Source organism: Salvelinus alpinus, chromosome 8, assembly GCF_045679555.1.
Source record: "Salvelinus alpinus chromosome 8, SLU_Salpinus.1, whole genome shotgun sequence".
Taxonomy (NCBI): domain Eukaryota; kingdom Metazoa; phylum Chordata; class Actinopteri; order Salmoniformes; family Salmonidae; genus Salvelinus; species Salvelinus alpinus.
Window position 1 is genome coordinate 16,029,613 of NC_092093.1, and position 22,538 is coordinate 16,052,150.

Genomic DNA, 22,538 nt, shown 5'->3' on the forward strand with positions numbered 1-22,538 from the left:
TTTCAGCACAGATGTGAACACAAACTGACTGCTGTAAAAGAGGGGTCTCCTGATTTTATTTGTGCTTAATGTTTGGAGATGGCTTCCAGGAAGAAAATGTGTGTTTGATTGACAAAAGAGGGGGAGGTTTGTTCAGTCTCCTTTGAACATGTTTCCCTTCAAAGAAAAGCAGCAACAGTATTGAGTGTCAAGGCTCTTTGTAAAGAAGTGCATTTTGCTTTTAGAATCACTAGAGAACCTTGACGTTCATACAGCACCAACGTCAGTAAGCGTAGAGTGGCGTCAATCTCCTCTTATATGATTGGGGTTAAAGCACGGTTCCCCGGTCGGGAGTTAGAAAATAGTTGAAGCGGCTAAAAGCATTGATTCCAGAAAGGACTCAATTGATCTCGTTGTTGGTCGATGAAAATGTTTGGGAGGTGTTATTTTTAACCGTGTGATTCTACAGTATCGTTTGACCACCTGTTGCTCTCTTTTTCTTTCATTCTTTTAGTCAGTCTATCATATAGTCATTATTTCGGTCTCCTCTACACTAGGAAGCACACTAGGCCTACATTCTGTAAGCCACTCTGTTGTGTCATGCATGGGTATGTGCCGTTATTGTAAGTCATGTGTCATTTGTATTTGATAATACTTTTGGCCAGAGGGAATGGGGTGGTTTGGAATCTCCTGAATTTCCATAAAATGCCCCACAGATTCAGTCAGAGACCGATAGATCTGTCAACCTCTTGTTTTTTAAACTAAGGCAGTTACTCCTGAGTGACTAATCGCTTTAAAAAAACGAATGAAGAGCAGGGATCCCCAGTAAAAATCATCAGTTTTTTTCTCTACATGTCCAGCCCTCATATTTAGCATCCCAATAAGTATTTACCATTTTCTTCTCAGTACAACCAGGGCTACAATTAAAATAATTACTGTACTTAAAAAGTTGCATTCATGAGTATTATTGACTAATGTCAAGAAAGAAATGAGGTCCACCAAACAATAACCTAATAGAAAAATATCCTACAGAAATGGTTTTCTTAGTGGGTAATGAATATGTAAATTAAATACCAATAACGAGGCTATATAAAGGGGGTACCGGTACCGAGTCAATGTGCGGGGGTACAGGTTAGTCGAGGTAATTTGTACATGTAGGTAGAGATAAAGTAACTTTGCATAGATAATAAATAGCGAGTACCAGCAGTGTAAAAACAAAGGAAGGGGTCAGTGTAAATAGTCCGGGTGGCCATTATTTGATTGATTGTTCAGCAGTCTTATGGCTTGGAGGTAGAAGCTGTTAAGGAGCCTTTTGGACCTAGACTCCGGTACCAGAACAGTAATGAAGAAAAAAAATGCTGGGCATGCCCAGAGCTTGTGCCTGAGCAGTCCCGGAGCGGCTCCACTCTGTTCACATCCTTTGGCGAATGCAGAGGAAATACACGAATTCAATGCAACAAAAAAAACGCAGTCTGTAGCTCAGACAGACAATGTTTGAAAGGGGTTGGAAGCACTAAATCACGGCTGTGATGCCACAGGACTCATCACTAATTAATACACAGCAATATCTATTCATCATGTCTATGTCTTCTGCTTTCCCCTATTACTGCAGAAGACTAATCAAGTTCGCCTTGGAGCCAGACCTGTTTTGTGCTAACATTCAACTCCTTGCGACTCTGGATGTCTCTGTATCCCATCCATATGCCAAACAAAACAGGTCTCAATACCAGGACATAATCAAGTTGCTTCACACAAGGGGTTGGAGACGTTTTGTAGAAATTAAGAAAATCAAGCATAACTATTCAATGGAGATTGAAATTCTTGAATTGAAATGTGTAGTTTAAGGGCCCTGTTCAATTAACTGGTGAGCAGTCAAATATAGCATGCTTCTTGTGCAGTTTAATGTATGTTTGTTTATGGTAGATATCAGGTCGGTGATTATACTAACCTACTATTACTACAAAGCAAGAATACGTTTTTTCACTCACCCCACAGAGATCCTCATTATCCCCACAGAGATCCCAATTATCCCAACAGAGATCACAAATATCCCCACAGAGATCACAATTATAATTGAATTGATTTATACCTGAATTTCAAATCGTGAACATAATGTTTACCTGACCATTTTCTGGCACGACTTTGAAAAGTTAAATTACTTGTTTTACTACATTATTCCCAGTGTTTATTGCCAGTGGTTTTTCATGTTTGTCTTGAGGTTGTCGAAACTGTTGGAAACTGCTAATCTGTTAGATAATGATATCATTAGGATTTAAACCAGTGGTCAACAGTCGGTCGATTGAGATCGACTGGTTGATCTTCAAGGCATTCCTAGTGTATCACCAAAAATGTCTGTAGAAAAGCCAGTGATAAAGCCTTGCACTTTTGTATTAGTCTTGTGCTGTTGGCGTTAGGTGCACTTGATTCAGAAGCCTTGCGCTCCTGATAGGCAAAGTGTTCCCATTTTGGACCATCTCATTTGTCTGACGGGACTAACTCCGCCTACCTAGCGGACCAGGAGAGGTAAATCAGGTGTGCCTACTGCGCTGGCCAATCGGATAGCTCAAATCACCGTGCCTACAGCTTCCACAACCCCACAGCAAAGATTGATACTAGCCTAGCTGAGATGTCATAACTTTTAAAACCATGACCAGAGAAAGACTGTCAAAGAATACAGCAAAGAGCTGCTGTTTTTATAAGTGAGTTCATGTTTAAGTTTTTATTCAACACTGTCAACACTTTTTATTCAACACTTTTACAAAACATAAAATGTGCTTCTCCTTACTTCCACTCATGCTTCAGCTGCAATGAATGAGTAGCCATGTATCAATAGACTGTATCCCAGTGGTGTGTATTTATGGATGCCAAGGGAAGCCAGGCTTCCCCCCGGAAATTAACAATAAAAATAAAAAACATAATTTACATTTGTCTCTCTGCGTTTCATCATTTTCATTCAATTCGCAAGAGGCTGAATGTGTCTCACTGGAAAAAAGCATCCGAGCGAGTGAAACAGCGCCCCTCTGTCTCTGTATCCCATCCATCTGATGCTGTCTGGTCAAAAAGAGTATGACATTGTTGTCGCCCGTAGCATTGCATGCAAGGGAAGCCAGCGAGCATTTGTAATCCCTTGATTAAAAAATAATAAAATAATAGCCATTGAGCTAAACTGAGTGTGTAGTGCACCAAAAAAAAGTGTGCACCAAAAAAAAGTGTCAAGGGAAGCCAGTTTGAATTGTGCTTCACTCCAATTACACCGAAAGCAATACGTCATTGACAGAAACAACTTAAATTGTTGCATCTCATTGTGGTGTTGTCCGCCAGTGGCTAGCTAGCTAAAATTGGCCCTTTCTTAAAATAGTCAGGGATGGAGATTGGGATTTGGACTTGTGGTTTTACTTAATTCTCTGTACTGGCCAATGATTATAATGACGATTCTGATCCAAACATACATTGTGCCCCTGGCTTGAGAGGATGGAAGTTCAATATGTAGCTAGATGTAAAAGACTAATGTTAACTAGCTAACGTTTCCCATGAAAGGAAGTTAGGCTTGCGATCAAGCATTTTAGCCAGATAGCCTAGGACAACAAAATCTAAGTGTGTGTACTGTATGACAGAGTCATAGACAGTTGGTCAACATGAAAAAGAGAGGAAAATATCATTGACGTTTCTCTACAAGTAGGGTGAGTCAAAATGTTTTTTCTACTTGCACAAACGCACAGACACACATACAGAGAAATCTGAACCATGGACAGCCACATCATATTTAGCTTACGTTGATTGGACTAAATTTGTTTTGGTGCCTTTAGTTGTCACTGTATTAGACTAAGCATAGGTGATTTGATGATGTTGAAATGTTGAAGTCGAAATGTTACTGGAATAGTGGAAGCAGCATCTGTTTTCTTTGTGACTTGTGGTGACTCTCAGTGGTTCTAAATCAATACTTGTTTAGTAGCCCGAAAATTGTGGGAAATGTTAACTTCCTGGATCATGCTGTAGGTCATGTAACTGTTTGTTACATGGAATATGCTTTGTGGACTTCACTGGATAGAGGTTCCTCTCTGGTTTTGTGATGAAAGAATGGTGTGGTTGAATTTATTCTGCCACTGTGTCTTCTTATTGTCTCGGCCGTAGGCCTATATAGCACGATCGCAAGGCATATGAACTAACAGGTTATAGAGCAAACAACGCAATTATCACAACACATACAGTAGGTTGTAATATGGCTTTTTTTCCCTGGCTTCCCCAGTGATTTTACCCACACACCACTACTGCTGTGTCCCCTCTCTGGTCAGTCTCACCGAAGGAAAGGAGAGAGCAGGGCATGTGAGAGGCAGACCCTCTGCTGCTCTCTCCCTCCGCTGGTAGGCCTATGATTAGTACAGTAAAATAAAAAACCAAATTATTTCAATTCATGCTCAGCTGTATCTCGCAAGTGATACAACACCTGATCTATTTTGTTATCAAAGCTCGAGTTTTGAAATATAAAATGGTCTGAGTAGAACAATATTGACAGGCCAGTCATATGGCCAATATGCTGTGATAATGTATTAGGCCTGCTGCACAAACTTCATTCCTACATAACTGTTTTTATTTCGGTTAATGTTGCATAGGCTTACATTTTTTAAGTCATGTTTTAAAAAAAAATCTGAGCGGGTAGATCTTGGTTTGCTTTTTGACTCAGAAAGTGATCTTGACTCAAAAAAGGTTGGTGACCACTGATTTAAACTGACTTCAATCAATGAGTGAACATATTTCATGGCCCTAAATATAGTTGGCGCTACTTTAGTATGCATTGGTTGAAGCTCAATGTTAAATTACAATCTCTGAGCCATCATATCTAAGCCAATATGACACCAATGTCGATGACAATTGGCAAAATCAACTTGATTGGAGGTACACAATCTTGTCATGTGTCGTCCAGGCCGTTACCGAGAACCATTATATTGTATTTTTGACATGGTCTTCGCATTAGGTTGAGGCAATTTGCTGACGACCCGATCTCAAATTCGAGATGTCGGATTAAGACGATTACACTTAGATCCATTTGGACTGAATACATTTGTAGATGCAACTGTTTTATTAAATTCACAATATATTCACAATATTGTCACCATTCTGCCAAATAAACAACAACGATGTGCTACCTTTTTGTAGCATTTCTGACAATGCTAACATCTTTTCAGCTGAATCTCAGAGTTCTACAACTGGGTCAAGTAACTTGATTACTGCGCAACTGTACTAGTTGGATGAGAGGCAAAAGGAAGGTTGCTAGCTAGCTAGGTTTATTTTGCTATGGATGGTTTTTTATATGGCTGTGTCATGTGTGTAAGCTGCTGACCTGGACACTTCTGTGTAATCAGAGCACAAACAAAATAGCGAATGTCCTTGATTGCTACTGTATCCAGTTAGTTCATTTATATTACATGCACACACACCAGACAGACGTGTTGTTGTTAACGTTACGAGATCCAGAGCAAATCCCCTAGGCCTAGCTCCTCTGCCAATGCAATTTTACAATCCACATGTGCGCTGACTGATCACACTGTCAATTTACTTTTCAATGTGTTCCTGAAGTCGCCATCCACAAGTAAAAAGTAGCAGGGTTGCTCACAAGCATCCAGGTAAAACAACAACAGCATAATGATCATTGCTTGCTTCCGCGACCTGTGCACAGTCAAAAGAAAATGCCATGCTTGCTAACTTGGTTAGCAATGTGATAAAATGAAACAGTTTTCAACAGATCAGCTGTTTTTGACCATTTTTTTACCAAGCAAGAAATGCATTCCAGGTGACTACCTCATGAAGCTGGTTGAGATAATGCCAAGAGTGTGCAAAGCTGTCATCAAGGCAAAGGGTGGCTACTTTAAAGAATCTCAAATATAAAATATATTCTGATTTGTTTAACACTGTTTTGGTTACTACTTGATTCAATATGTGTTATGTCATAGTTTTGATGTCTTCACTATTATTCTACAATGTAGAAAAATTGTAAAAGTAAAGACAAATCCTTGAATGAGTAGGTGTGTCCAAACTTTTGACTGGTACTGTATATATATATTTTTTCTTCTCACAAAAGTAGTCCTGTTTTAGCTGACCGATATAGCCATCTGTAGCGCGGGAACACATTCTCAATTCCCAATCATCTTCCCGCGGCTATTGATGCAGTACACATACAGTACATTGTAGCATACTCATATGTGTTAGTTTCATTTAGTTGATGTTATAAATATGAGCCGGTGTGAAAATAAAGCACATAGCATATTGAGGTGAGATCAAGGATTGATGACAACTATTTAACTATTTAAAGGTGTAGGCTCTACATAGTATTCTATTACAGTTTCAGGGTCAGACCTCTCGACTTTCTTAAAGTTCCCTGATTAAAGTCAGAGCGTTCATTTCATTTGAAATATACTTACTAGAGGTGGAAGTGGAACTTGCCTGTTGAGGAACTAGGCTAAAACATGATTTGAATTGAATGAAAAATCATTGTTGTTGTCAGATCTCCCTTTATATTGGTACTGTAATATATACAGTGCCTTGCAAAAGTATTCATCCACCTTGGCGTTTTTCCTATTTTGTTGCGTTAGAACCTGAAGGAAAAAGGAAACCGCACAGTGCTCTTGATAGTATCACTGATCTTTAATAAGCTTAGGTATCGGCCTCACGGCCTTCGTCAGAGCATTTGTGAGTTTTTTTTAATTGCACCATTATGTAGACCTAGCCCCACCCACATCCGTTCCACGCATCGAACCGGGTTGGAGGCAAAGGAAAGACAAATAAGTGCTACCAAATATAACAATATGCATTTCATAAATATTCTAATAAAGTGCGTAAATAAGACGTATTTAACACGTCTGTAAAACCACAATGAGGACATAGCAAGTTTTCATTAATCATTGGGTACATCGTACGAAAAACATCAGAGTAATCTGAAATAGGGGCATAATTCATGTTCAAATTCACAACATAACATACATAGGCATTTCATCATTAAGTCCTTTAGGAAATAATGTCTGGAGGGTGAAAATCCCCAAACTTTCTCTTTTATTATTAATATCACCTCCCCTGTCTGATATCTTAACTTTCTCTATGCCACAAAATCTAAAGGTAGAAATGTCATGCTTTAAGTCATTAAAATGTACTGCGACTGGATTCTCTGTTTGGGAGACCGAGAGGTTTTACCTACATAGCACAGCCCACATGGACATTTAATAATGTAAATAACATGGGTGGTAGAACACGTAATAATGTAATTTATTTGGAACCGTTTTCCTGCATGTGGGTGGCAGAAATATTCACACTTCATCATATTGTTGCACTGTGTGCATCCTCTGCATTTATAGCTACCATTTGGAAGAGGGCGTAAAAGAGCCTGGCTGATTTTCTTTTGTGGCTGGCAGTTGGCATGAACCAATTTATCGCGTAAATTGCGACCTCTCCTATACACAATAAGTGGTGGATTTTTAAATTCAGCTGCAAAACTGGGTCCGATGATAAAATATGCCAGTGTTTCTTGACCACATCTCCCACTTTTTGCGAGTTCAAAGTATATATATGGCAAAAATCCCAGTGGCTAGATGTGCCAAGCTTATAGAGACACACCCCAAGAGACTTGCAGCTGTAATTGCTGCAAAAGGTGGATCTACAAAGTATTGACTTTGGGGGGATGAATAGTTATGCACGCTCAAGTTTTCAGTTTTTTTGTCTTATTTCTTGTTTGTTTCACAAAAAAATATATTTTGCATCTTGGTAGGCATGTTGTGTAAATCAAATGATACAAACCCCCCAAAAATCTATTTTAATTCCAGGTTGTAAGACAACTAAATAGGAAAAATGCCAAAGTGGTGAATACCTTCGCAAGCCACTGTACTGTTTGTCCATCCAGTTTCACTGGGATTCCCATTCAGGTTCCAAAGAGGCCTTAGTGAAGAGAGAATGGACAGGTGCATGTTGTTACACACACACACGCACGCACGCACACGCACGCACGCACGCACACACACACACACACACACACACACACACACACACACACACACACACACACACACACACACACACACACACACACACACACACACACACACACACATAGCCTTAGGACACACATCCAGAGAACCGCAGAGGATTTCCTGGAGGGAAAACATGTGCTCTGACTAAGGTGGTTATGTGTGGGTGGTTTATCTCATTGTCATGCCAGCCTGCAGAGCAGAAAGTGTTCTGATTATTCCACTAGGTAATGAGGCCTTGGTCCCTACTCACAGACATACTGTATACTAGACTGCTGGGGATACATTTTCTGATGAAACTCAATGTTTGTGTATACAGTAAGTGTGCATGTTGTGCTAATGGATGTATGCAGTGCTCTATACATAACTACTGTACGACTACTGGATGTACAGTAGGCAGTGCTCTATACATAACTACTGGATGACTACTGGATGTACAGTATGCAGTGCTCTATACACAACTACTGTATGACTACTGGATGTACAGTATGCAGTACTCTATACATGACTACTGGATGACTACTGGATGTACAGTATGCAGTGCTCTATACACAACTACTGTATGACTACTGGATGTACAGTATGCAGTGCTCTATACATAACTACTGTATGACTACTGTATGTACAGTATGCAGTGCTCTATACATAACTACTGTATGACTACTGGATATATGCAGTGCTCTATACATGACTACTGGATGACTACTGGATGTACAGTATGCAGTGCTCTATACACAACTACTGGATATATGCAGTGCTCTATACATGACTACCGGATGACTACTGGATGTACAGTATGCAGTGCTCTATACATGACTACTGTATGACTACTGGATATATGCAGTGCTCTATACATGACTACTGTATGACTACTGGATATATGCAGTGCTCTATACATGACTACTGGATGTACAGTATGATGTGCTCTATACATAACTACTGTATGACTACTGTATGTACAGTATGCAGTGATCTATACAAGACTACTGTATGACTACTGGATATATGCAGTGCTCTATACATAACTACTGGATGACTACTGGATGTACAGTATGCAGTGCTCTATACATGACTACTGTATGACTACTGGATGTACAGTATGGAGTGCTCTATACATAACTACTGTATGACTACTGGATGCACAGTATGCAGTGCTCTATACATGACTACCGTATGACTACTGGATATATGCAGTGCTCTATACATGACTACTGTATGACTACTGGATGTAAGCAGTGCTCTATACATGACTACTGTATGACTACTGGATATATGCAGTGCGCTATACATAACTACTGTATGACTACTCGATGTATGCTGCACTTTATACATGACCACTGTATGACTACTGGATGTATGCTTCACTCTATACATGACCACTGTATGACTACTGGATATATGCAGTGCTCTATACATAACTACTGTATGACTACTGGATGTATGCTGCACTCTATACATGACCACTGTATGACTACTGGATATATGCAGTGCTCTATTCATGACCACTGTATGGCTACTGGATATATGCAGTGCTCTATTCATGACTACTGTATGACTACTGGATATATGCAGTGCTCTATTCATGACTACTGCATGACTACTGGATATATGCAGTGCTCTATATATGACTACTGGTTATATGCAGTGCTCTATTCATGACTACTGTATGACTACTGGATGTATGCAGTGCTCTATTCATGACCACTGTATGACTACTGGATATATGCAGTGCTCTATTCATGACTACTGTATGACTACTGGATATATGCAGTGCTCTATTCATGACTACTGTATGACTACTGGATATATGCAGTGCTCTATTCATGACTACTGTATGACTACTGGATATATGCAGTGCTCTATTCATGACTACTGTATGACTACTGGATATATGCAGTGCTCTATATATGACTACTGGATGTATGCAGTGCTCTATTCATGACTACTGGATGACTACTGGATGTATGCAGTGCTCTATTCATGACTACTGGATGTGTGCAGTGCTCTATACATAACTACTGTGTGGCTACTGGATGTATGCAGTGCTCTATATATGACTGCTATGTGACAACCGCTTGCTTGCTTCATTTTGACAAATTGTGTTGCCTTGGCAACCACACAGTCCATCTCATCTGCTTTGCTGTGTGCTGCTGCATTGTAAGGAGAGTGAGAGAGAACGAGAGAGAGTGAAGAAGATAATGAGAGAGAGAACGAGAGAGAGAGAGGGAGAACTAGAGAGAAAGAATGAGAGTGAGCTGGCCAAGGTTTTGGATGTTATACTGCAGGTACAGTATGTATAGTGACTGTTTTCCAAGAGTGGCAGCCAACCAGCAGTGCTGCCACTGTCCTACTATCCTCACGTCAGCCTACATAGAGCTATAGATTAGCCTGTCATATCGTCTGTATGTTAGGGTTTAGCAATTTGCCAGGGCTGATTTATTGGGCTGCCAAGCCTGTCTGAGTTTCACTCGGCTATTCCCTTCCTCTACTCTACTGAGCCAGTCTGTTGAGTTTCACTAGGCTATTCCCTTCCTCCACTGAGCCAGTCTGTTGAGTTTCACTAGGCTATTCCCTTCCTCTACTGAGCCAGTCTATTGAGTTTCACAAGGCTATTCCCTTCCTCTACTCTACTGAGCCAGTCTGTTGAGTTTCACTAGGCTATTCCCTTCCTCTACTCTACTCAGCCAGTCTGTTGAGTTTCACTAGGCTATTCCCTTCCTCTACTCTACTGAGCCAGTCTGTTGAGTTTCACTAGGCTATTCCCTTCCTCTACTCTACTGAGCCAGTCTGTTGAGTTTCACTAGGCTATTCCCTTCCTCTACTCTACTGAGCCAGTCTGTTGAGTTTCACTAGGCTATTCCCTTCCTCCACTGAGCCAGTCTGTTGAGTTTTACTAGGCTATTCCCTTCCTCTACTGAGCCAGTCTATTGAGTTTCACTAGGCTATTCCCTGGGCAGGACAGGACAGAAAGGGGAAAGGCAGAACCAGGGGCCAGCAGGTCGCAAGTAGAGACCTCAGTTGGTTGGTCACATGTGGAGAAGTCACAGGAATGCAGGTCTCAGGTAGGGCAGGGTCAGAGACTGGATCAGGTGGGATCAAACCAGAATGGTTAGCATCAGAGCCTGGACCAGGTGGGATCAAACCAGGAAGGTTAGGGTCAGAGACTGTAACAGGTGGGATCAAACCAGGAAGCTTAGGGTCAGACATGATTCCTACGATGGTCTGTCGGAGGACCTGTTGAGTTCAACAGGTCATGGCTGATATGGTGTGTGCGTGTGCGCTTGTGTGTGTGCGTGTTTGTGAAGGTTGAAGAGGTCTTCCCTTCCATGTGAGAGACCAGCAACATGCCTTACTCCACAACAACCGCATGTGAAAGACAACACCAACCCTGCCAATTGTGTATAAGTACATGTTTCACATTACACACTTTTTTTAAGACTGGGTCCTCATGAAGAGCCTTGAAAATCCTATAATGTTTTTTGTTTTTTCAGCGGTGGTTGCCATGACAACTGTGCATTTTATTTCAGGCTCTTTTGATAGTGTGGATCAGAGTACCTATAAATGATGTATGATGATTGTGGATTTATTCATGATGGGGTTTCCTGACTACCAGCTCTCACAGTCTCACGTCAAATGTTTCTCCAATGTCAAATTTCAAATTTGTTCCAAACATAAAATTAAAGAAAATAAAATAACAATAATTAACAGCGAGTAGCAGCAGTGTAAAAACAAAGGGGGGGGGGGGTGTCAATGTAAATAGTCCGGGTGGCCATTTGATTAATTGTTCAGCAGTCTTATGGAATGGGGGTAGAAGCTGTTAAGGAGGCTTTTGGACCTAGACTTGGTGCTTTGCTTGCCGTGCGGTAGCAGAGAGAACTGGGTGACTGGACTCTTTGACAGTTTTTTGGACCTTCCTCTGACACCACCTAGTATATAGGTCCTGGATGGCAGGAAGCTTGGCCCCAGTGATGTACTGGGCCGTACGTGCTACCATCTGTAGCACCTTTCGGTTGGATGCCGAGCAGTTGCCATACCAGGCGGTCAGGATGCTTTCGATGGTGCAGCTGTAGAAAGTTTTGAGGATCTGGGGACCCATGCCAAATCTTTTCAGTCTCCTGAGGGTGAAAAGGTGTTGTCGTGCCCTCTTCACGACTGTCTTAGTATGTTTGGACCATAATAGTTTGTTGGTGGACACCAAGGAACTTGAAAATCTCGACCCTCTCCACTACTTTTTCTGTAGTTCACGATCATCTCCTTTTGTCTTGCTCACGTTGAGGGATAGGTTGTTGTTCTGGCACCACACTGCCAGGTCTCTGACCTCCTCCCTATAGGCTGTCTCATCATTGTTGGTGATCAGGCCTACCACTGTTGTGTCGTCAGCAAACTTGTGATGATGGTGTTGGTGTTGGAGTTGTGCTTGGCCACGCAGTCATGGGTGAACAGGGAGTACGGGGGGATCTAAGCACGCACCCTTGAGGGGCCCCCGTGTTGAGGATCAGCATGGCAGATGTGTTGTTGCCTTCCCTAACCACTTGGGGGCGGCCCGTCAGGAAGTCCAGGATCCAGCTGCAGAGGGAGGTTTTTAGTCCCAGGGTCCTTAGCTTAGTGATAAGCTTTGTGGGCACTATGGTGATAAACGATGAGATGATGGTGTTGATGTGAGCCATGACCAGCCTTTCAAAGCGCTTCTTGGCTACCGACGTGAGTGCTACGGGGAGGTAGTCATTTAGGCAGTTTGCCTTCGCTTTATTGAGCACAGGGACTATGCTGGTCTGCTTGAAACATGTAGGTAATACAGACTCAGTCAGGGAGAGGTTGAACATATCAGTGAAGACATTTGCCTGAGTACACGTCCTGGTAATCCATCTAGCCCTGCGGCCTTGTGAATGTTGACCTGTTTAAAGGTCATGCTCACATCAGCTACAGAGAGCGTGATCACACAGTTGTCCAGAACAGTTGGTGCTCCTATGCATGCTTCAGTGTTGCTTGCCTTGAAGCGAGCATAAAAGGAATTTAGCTCGTCTGGTAGGCTCGCATCACTAGGCGGCTCGCGATTGGGTTTCCCTTTGTAGTCCATAATAGTTTGCAAGCCATGCCACGTCTGACGAGCGTCAGAGCCGGTGTAGTAGGATTCAATCATAGTCCTGTATTGACGCTTTGCCTGTTTGATGGTTCATCTGCGGGCATAGCAGGATTTCTTATAAGCGTCTGGATTAGTGTCTCGCTCCTTGAAAGTGGCAGCTCTAGCCTTTAGCTCGGTGCGGATGATGCCTGTAAAGTTCCAGAGGTGATGGAAGATACCGTTAGTCCCAAGCTCCTAGGTATAGTTCCAGAGGTGATGGAAGATACTATTAGTCCTAAGCTTCTATGTATAGTTTCAGAGGTGATGGAAGATACCATTAGTCCTAAGCTTCTAGGTATAGTTTCAGAGTGTATGGAAGATACTATTAGTCCTAAGCTTCTAGGTATAGTTTCAGAGGTGATGGAAGATACCATTAGTCCTAAGCTTCTAGGTATAGTTTCAGAGGTGATGGAAGATACTATTAGTCCTAAGCTTCTAGGTATAGTTTCAGAGGTGATGGAAGATACCATTAGTCCTAAGCTTCTAGGTATAGTTTCAGAGGTGACGGAAGATACTATTAGTCCTAAGCTTCTAGGTATAGTTTCAGAGGTGATGGAAGTGGAACAGGAACAGATGTAGAGTGCTATGGTTTTGTTTATGGAGGCTTATGGAAGAGAGGAGAGAGAGGAGATAAATAAGAGAGGGAACCTTCCTGTGGGCCTCTCCAGATCCCTAAAGCCCAGAGAATGATTAGCCTGAGTCTCTCAGCCGGGCTCAACCGGTCTTTATGGTGCTGTGCTGCACTGGTGGCCGAGTCAGAACAACCTCTCAGCCGGGCTCAACCGGTCTTTATGGTGCTGCGCTGGTGGCAGAGACAGAACAGCTTCTCAGCCGGGCACAACCGGTCTTTACAGCCCTGCACTGGTGGCAGAGACAGAACAGCCTATCAGCTTGGCTCAAACTGTCATTACGGAGCTGCGCTGCACTGGTGGGAGAGACAGAACAGCCGGGCTCAACCGGTCATTACGGCACTGCACTGGTGGCAGAGACAAAACAGCCTCTCAGCTGGGCTCAACCGGTCTTTACGGCAATGTGCTGCACTGGTGGCAGAGACAGAACATCCTCTCAACCAGGTTCAAACGGTTTTTACTGCGCTGCACTGGTGGCAGAGACAGGACAGCTTCTCAGCCGGGGTCAACCGGGGTCAACCGGTCTTTACGGTGCTACGCTGGTGGCAGAGACTGAACAACTGGGCTCAACCGGTTGTTACGGTGCTACGCTGGTGGCAGAGACTGAACAGCTGGGCTCAACCGGTTGTTACGGTGCTGCGCTGGTGGCAGAGACTGAACAGCTGGGCTCAACCGGTTGTTACGGTGCTGCGCTGGTGGCAGAGACTGAACAGCTGGGCTCAACCGGTTGTTACGGTGCTGCGCTGGTGGCAGAGACTGAACAGCTGGGCTCAACCGGTTGTTACGGTGCTGCGCTGGTGGCAGAGACTGAACAGCTGGGCTCAACCGGTTGTTACGGTGCTGCGCTGGTGGCAGAGACTGAACAGCTGGGCTCAACCGGTTGTTACGGTGCTGCGCTGGTGGCAGAGACTGAACAGCTGGGCTCAACCGGTTGTTACGGTGCTGCGCTGGTGGCAGAGACTGAACAGCTGGGCTCAACCGGTTGTTACGGTGCTGCGCTGGTGGCAGAGACTGAACAGCTGGGCTCAACCGGTTGTTACGGTGCTGCGCTGGTGGCAGAGACTGAACAGCTGGGCTCAACCGGTTGTTACGGTGCTGCGCTGGTGGCAGAGACTGAACAGCTGGGCTCAACCGGTTGTTACGGTGCTGCGCTGGTGGCAGAGACTGAACAGCTGGGCTCAACCGGTTGTTACGGTGCTGCGCTGGTGGCAGAGACTGAACAGCTGGGCTCAACCGGTTGTTACGGTGCTGCGCTGGTGGCAGAGACTGAACAGCTGGGCTCAACCGGTTGTTACGGTGGTGCGCTGGTGGCAGAGACTGAACAGCTGGGCTCAACCGGTTGTTACGGTGCTGCGCTGGTGGCAGAGCTTCATTTTTAAATTGGGAGCAGCCAGAACAAAAAGTAAGCGCGAGAGTGTGATGACCTGAGGAGTTCTGATATAGTGAAACACATAAAACATAATAATAATAATAAACGTCATAGTAAAGCATTGCATGCATATCATCGCATTTGCGTGGTGGCGTAGAGTAGAGGCACTTATAGAAGTTGCACATATGGGGAACATTTCTAGTAGCCTATGGTCTGGGAAAATGTTGGCCTTTATAAACACATTTTATGCAATTCTACTTCATTTTACATGACTGGAGACTTTGGCAGAATCTTTTTTAATACTGCACAAATTATCAAAATGGCAGCCTACTTTCACTGAAAACTGAGAATCTGAGATCAATAAAAATGACCTTGTCTCGAATCTATCAATAGCCTAGGCCTAGGTGTGGGAAATTATAGTCCTAAAAATGCTTTCTAGTTTCACTGACTCAAACCATAAACCTGGGCCAGCCCAAACCAAATAAACTTTTAGAATATTAGGCCCGGGCTGAAAATCAACTTTTTTTACATTACGTTTTTTTGTGGGGGCAGGAGAGTTAACTAAAAGGCAACTCGCTTTTATTTTAATTTTTACATTGCAAAAATTATTTTTCATGCCAGGAGAGGTACCAGATCCAACCAAATAGGTTCCGGAACAAAACAGTTCAAAATGGAGATGTGCAGCTGACATTAAGCACTGCAATGGTGGCAGACACGGAACAGCCTCTTATCTGTTTCCAATAGACCTGGCACAGGAGGGAGGGGCACAGCAGGCTCCTATACAGATTCAATAAAGTGAATATTTTCAATATTTGATCACTCTGTTGTTGCAGAGAATTTCCCTGCACAGCAGGAAATCCAAATTGGTAGTGTATTAGAGGTTTAAAAAGGTTTCTAAAGTTTGTAATTTCCACTTAAATGTCATACTTGATTTGCCCTAACCAAAAATGTATCAACCTCATTATATTTATCAACCCCAACATGAATTATAATCCACATAATTATTCACATTTCCTGCTGCTCAGAAAATGATCAAATTAAGATCCTACATTTGTATGTACTATATCTTCAAAGTAAATAATCAAAATCTTTATTGGATTTCATGAGATTTTAAAGATACATACCCCAGCACTCTTGCTGCCGTTTTTGAAAGCAGCTGAAGAAACAATTGAGATTTGGAGCGATCACTTACTGTACCTGCATAAGGTGACTGAATGCATTTACACAAGTCTGAGCATTATTCTTATTACTCTCTCTCTCTCTGTGTATTTCTGTCAGACCAGCAGTATTCCCCTTGGTCCCCGTCTCGACACTTCGATGAAGGCAGACGCCACCCTGTCCCCCCAGCTAGGAACATGAAGGGCTTATCGGGCGGTCGCTCCCAGCACCAGATCCTCTCGCCCCACGGGCTGGACCAGTTCGACTACCCCCAAGACATCCATGGCATGGGCCACCATGGTGGCGCCTCCGACTCACGCCACACCTCCTACCTGCTCAGCCCCACTGAGATCTGCCCCATGGACTACCATCACCGCTACTCACCGCGCAGCTCCATTCACTCAGACTGCATGATGATGTCCCCCGTCATGATGGCGCCCTCGTCAGTCGGCGTTGGCCCCATCGACCACGTTTCTAGCAGCACCTTCCCCAGAATGCACTACAGCACCCAGTACTATGACTCAGCCACGCGGGACGACTGCGCCGCCATCACTGCCTCCGCCACCTCCCATGCTGCTGCTGCTGCCACTGCCGCTTCCGTCTTGCAGTACCAGGGCAGCGGCAAGAGCAACCGCATCCCGGCCAACCTGCTGGACCAGTTTGAGAAGCAGCTGCCGCTGCATCACGACGGCTTCCACACGCTGCAGTACCAGAGAGCGTCCACCACCACCACCACGGAGCAGCGCAGCGAGAGCCCCGGACGCATCCGCCACCTGGTCCACTCTGTCCAGAAGCTTTTCACCAAGTCCCATTCCCTGGAGGGATCGTCCAAGATGAACGGCACCAAGGGTGAAGGAGGAGGAGGGGGACACCACGGAGGCTCCCAACACGGCCACCACGGAGGCTCCAAGCACGGCAGCAAGCGGAGCAAGAGCAAAGAGCGCAAGGCGCACCGCTCGGGGGGCGCGGGCGGCTTCTGGAGCTCTGACGACAACCTGGACAGCGACAGCACCTACCGCACGCCCAGCGTCATGAGCCGTCACCACGGTGACTACGCCCATGCCGCCCACTGCTACCCGGATTCCATGCATCACAGTCACTTTGGGGACATGTCCCTCAAGACCTCGAAGAGCAACAACGACGTCAAGTGCTCGGCGTGCGAGAGCATGGCCACGGCTCCGGAGGGGAAGTTTATGAAGAGAAGTTCCTGGTCTACGCTGACTGTCAGCCAGGCCAAGGAAGCTTACAGGAAGTCCTCCCTTAACCTGGAGAAACCCATGATGCACACAGACCTCAAGCCCTCACTACGGGCCTGTCACTATCTGCAGGTGAGTGGTGTTCAGAGCCATGGCTCTGGTGGGTGTGTGTGTGTGTGTGTGTGTGTGTGTGTGTGTGTGTGTGTGTGTGTGTGTGTGCGTGTGTGTGTGTGTGTGTGTGTGTGTGTGTGTGTGTGTGTGTGTGTGTGTGTGTGTGTGTGTGTGTGTGTGTGTGCGCGCGCGCGCACTGATACTGCTGAACAGAGATGTTGAACCTTGCCCAAAGCTTTTATGTTGTATGTGGAATAATTCAATGTAACACATGACAGAGGTAATATAATCATTTCCCAATTTATCGTATCACACATCCAAATATATTACAAACAATAGCAGCAATTGATCTCATTGATTCTTAGAAAGGTCATCCTGAGCAAAACATAATGATGGATGCATCAGTCAGCCCAGTCAGTAAAACCTCCTTGATTGAACCTGTCCTTTTCTATTCTCAGAGGAACAATTCCAGCTCCTATGTGTGAGGCCAATATACTTTATCTGTGATTCCCCATTGTGAGTTCCCTGGGGGAGCTATTGTCTATTTAGAGCGACCAATTGAGGGAATCAATGTCTTGGAGGAAGAGACTGTAGATAATAGAGATGGAAGCTTCCTTGGATAACCTTCTCTATCTTGTGGGCAACTCCTGCTGTTTTTCAAACACCATGGATCTTTTTCACGCACACACGAACAGAGAGAGAGAGAGAGATATCTAAAGTAAAATACACTCACCTGACATAACACACAGCAGCAATAAATTATGCTATTTCAAAGTTTGACACGTTTGGGGTTTCAGACTGTTAACCTACGGACACAAGGTATAGGCTACGGCTTTCATCTTTTAATAGTTTGATTTCTACCTCAATAACGCTGAATTGCAAAAGTGTCTAACACTGCCTTGACATATTGGTTTGTGTAAAGTACACTTCAATAAAAGTTTATATAGTTATTATTATTCATTATAGCTCTTTGTTGGACACTAACAATCTTCTGAGATAGTATTGTAAGATGATCAGGGATCGAGTCAAGGGTATACGCTATTCACAAAATAAAAGAGACGCGCAACCTGTGTTTACTGTACGGGGCTTTTTATTTTGTGAATAGCTTATACCGGCGTTAGTTTATTTTACCACTACATCCCTAATTGTAATCTTGCAATGTCAGCAAATGTGATGTCTAACGCATACATAAAGACCTTTAGGACCAGAGGTATCTACATGCAGGTTAGTCTACTCTACATTGAGTGTACAAAACATTAAGAACACCTGCTCTTTCCATGACATAGACTGAATCCAGGTAAAAGGAAGGTGTTCCTAATATTTGGTATACTCAGTGTATAGTCAGTCGCCTAATCCTGATATGTACAGGTTAGTCTATATTCAGTGACCTAATCCTGATAAGATACAGGTTGGTCTATATTCAGTGACCTAAGCCTGGTAGAAGCAAAGGACTCAGAGGTAGGACAGTGATTGAGAAACGCTGAGCTGCTTCTTCCAAGGGAAGTCATTATGCTAACAAGATCCAATAAGTGTCTGCTGCTCCTGCTGTAGAAACGGCGAGACCACATCAAGATGATGGAGGTGAAGCCTGTTGTGTAATAAAGTGATACATTCAGGCCAAAGGTGAGGGTTTGATTGCATTACTTTCACTCCAGGCCTTACTGCTTCAGTCACCCATCCTTCTGTATTATTGTGGGAGTGATATCCCCCACAATATAGGCATTGATTGAAGCTCAATATTAAATTAAAATCTCCCCACCATCATATCTAAACTAAAGGACACCAATCTAGATGAAAATTCGCAAATCAACTTGATTGGAGGTACACAATACATTCATGAGCCGTCCGGCTGTTACAGAGAACCACATACCAGATTATTTAACATGGTTGTTAGCAACTGAGTTTTAAGAGTATTTTCTGCACCTACCTTGCTCAAATTTGAGACATCAGATTAAAATGAGACTACAGCATCCATAAAGTGACTATTGGATTTAAGAAATGTCGGATTGACTAAGTTTGTAGGTGCAACAATTTTAATTAAATGTATAATTTATTGCTCTCACATGCTAATTTCTGTTCATTAAGAACCAACGATGTGCTACCTTTTTGTAGCATTTCTGACAGTGCTAACATCTTTTCAGCTGAATCTCAGTTCTACAACTGGAACAAACAGCTCGGTTTCTGCTTCTCACCAGTCAGATGAGATGCAAGCTACAAGCAAAGGAACGGAATTTAGCTAGATGGTTTTGGTTTGCATCTTTTTTCAAAAAGGACAAAAAATCTCAAATTTAAGGTGAAACCTTCAACTACAGTTTGTTTATCATATGGCTGTTTATCAGTGAATCTGACCAATACAGTATATTTTTTATTATTTTTTACATTATCACAGGTGGAAGGCCTACACCAGTATTGCACCGATATTGATACAGCAAATGTGATGGGATAGTATGGAGCCTGGTAGAGAGGTAGACTGGGCTGAATCTGTCAGTCTTCTGTACCGAGCAGACCTTTCTATCCTATCCATTCATCCAGATGGCTTTTGAAGTATTCTCAGTAACACATCTGAAGGTCAAGCTGGTGTCCCCTGGTGATTTGCACCAGTCATTGTAACAAATGATATCCCCAGGGCCTAAACACCCCAGCATCCATGTGCATAAAGAGTGTCGTCTGTCTGTCTGCCTGCCTGCCTGCCTGCTCACCATGCAGCGTTATGGAGACCGATTAGGGTAATGGTCTGCATCCCTGTCCGGTGGGCGTGCTTCAACATCTGGCCGCTGTACATGCACCCAGTAATTGTAATGAATAAGCTGTCAAGTCTTACATATATATTTCTCCCTGAGTGCTCGCTGGCTGGGGCGATCTGCTCGCCACACTCAATAAAATTTGATGGAATGGCTTCTTCTGTCCGGCTGTCATCTTGTGTGTCTAGCACAGCTCAGGCACAGGTGGCAGGACTTTGAATCTTTCACATTATAAACTGTGTGGTTCGAGCCCTGAATGCTAATTGGCTGACAGCCGTGGTATATCAGACCGTATACCACGGGTACGACAAAACATTTATTTGTACTGCTCTAATTACGTTGGTAACCAGTTTACAATAGCAATAAGGCACCTCAGGGGTTTGTGGTATATGGCCAATATACCACAGCTAAGGGCTGTGTCCAGGCACTCCACGTTGCGCATATAAACAGTCCTTAGCCGTGGTATATTGGCCATATACCACACCCACTCAGGCCTTATTGCTTAATTAGAGACCCGGGGTGCCTGTGGCATTGGCTTTTTTGTCGTTTATCTCATTAATGCAATGTTATGGTTTACATTTTTACTATGAGAATTATTACATACCCACACAACCAGAAACTCCCTCCTTTCCTCTACTGTTAAACAGTCTAAGGGAGCAAACCCAATGTATTAGATGGTGGGGACTAACAAAAAGAAAAGCTGTTATCTCAATGTGTGTCAAACTATTCTGAGCATTTTAGTGTATATCATTCAAGATAGTCCATCTTAGTCTCCTAGAAATGTTTAACTCACCAGTCTATGGGTGTTGATAAAATGTATACCAACTAATGGCAGCAGACCTTTTCTAGCCTAATCGAAGCCAGTGGCGCAGCCAAGCTCCTCTTCATTCAGGTGTAACAACATCCACTCAGAGAAGAGACAGGGGAAAGCTAACGAGCTAGCGCTGGGCTCTCATGAGCGACGCCTGCCTTGTTAACCACTGCCCCAGCTGATCAAAGACAACGCATTAGGAGAAAAAATAATACCTTTGCTTTATTGCTGTCTTTAAGCATGATTAATTTAGTTTCCACACAATCACTGTATTTTTATTCAACTCTCTCTTGTGGGAACGGAGAAACGCACAAACAGCAGATTAGTGTGAATGAAAGTTTTGCTGATAGAGCTTTGAAGTGAAGATATAAGCAAGCCAGCTAATTATCCTGTTGGCTTGCGAAGTCAGGCATTGCTGAGGAGATTTGCGTTTTTTTGTATTTTTTTGTTAAAGCTTAGCGTCCTTGCTCTCTTGTTAAGCAGTTTGTCACACCAACATGTCCACTTAGGTCACAACAGCAGTCTGTCTGCAATTGCCTTTTGACCCAACCAGGCTTTGCAATGCTTTAGGAAGTGTTCATCAGTATTCACCTTGTATGTAATTAGTTACATTGAATTAGAGTTTCCTGATGAATGTTTTTATTTGCTGTATCCCTCCCTCACTAATCAACAAGGCAACACTGTACTTGAGAGGTACAGGAATGTGTAGCACATAGCATCCATACTGCCTTTCTGAGACAGAATTATTGTTGCTGCGGATTCAGAAATGCCTTGTCTTTACTGGGTCAGTGTATTGACAGTGATTTGAGTATGTTGTGGAACGGTGAGGAAGGTTGTGCGTTCACGCCCTGGTTGGGGTGGAATTTCCACTCTGTCACACATGCAGCTTCCTGTAGGATCCGTATCACCTCTTCTCTGAAGTCACATGACCAGATGTTGTTTTGCTCTATACAGATTATATGCTGGAAAGGAGACGTTTATAAATCAGGTTTATGTCCAACGATGGCTGCATTTAATATACATATACAGTGGGGAGAACAAGTATTTGATACACTGCCGATTTTGCAGGTTTTCCTACTTACAAAGCATGTAGAGGTCTGTAATTTTTATCATGGGTACACTTCAACTGTGAGAGACGGAATCTACAACAAAAATCCAGAAAATCACATTGTATGATTTTTAAGTAATTAATTAGCATTTTATTGCATGACATAAGTATTTGATACATCAGAAAAGCAGAACTTAATATTTGGTACAGAAACCTTTGTTTGCAATTACAGAGATCATACGTTTCCTGTAGTTCTTGACCAGGTTTGCACACACTGCAGCAGGGATTTTGGCACACTCCTCCATACAGATCTTCTCCAGATCCTTTAGGTTTCAGGGCTGTCGCTGGGCAATACGGACTTTCAG

The 22,538-nt window shown here is 43.4% G+C and overlaps 1 protein-coding gene across 4 annotated transcripts in view; it reads left to right on the plus strand.

Moving 5' to 3' along the window:
* LOC139582623 (disks large-associated protein 2-like) overlaps positions 1 to 22,538 on the plus strand; it is a 160,056-nt gene that overhangs the window by 74,675 nt on the left and 62,843 nt on the right. For all 4 annotated transcript variants that reach the window (XM_071412766.1, XM_071412764.1, XM_071412767.1 and 1 more), the window contains one exon: positions 16,387 to 17,594. In XM_071412766.1, coding sequence (XP_071268867.1) covers positions 16,464 to 17,594 — 1,131 coding nt within the window. In that variant the 5' untranslated portion in view covers positions 16,387 to 16,463. The remainder of the gene's footprint in view (positions 1 to 16,386; positions 17,595 to 22,538) is intronic.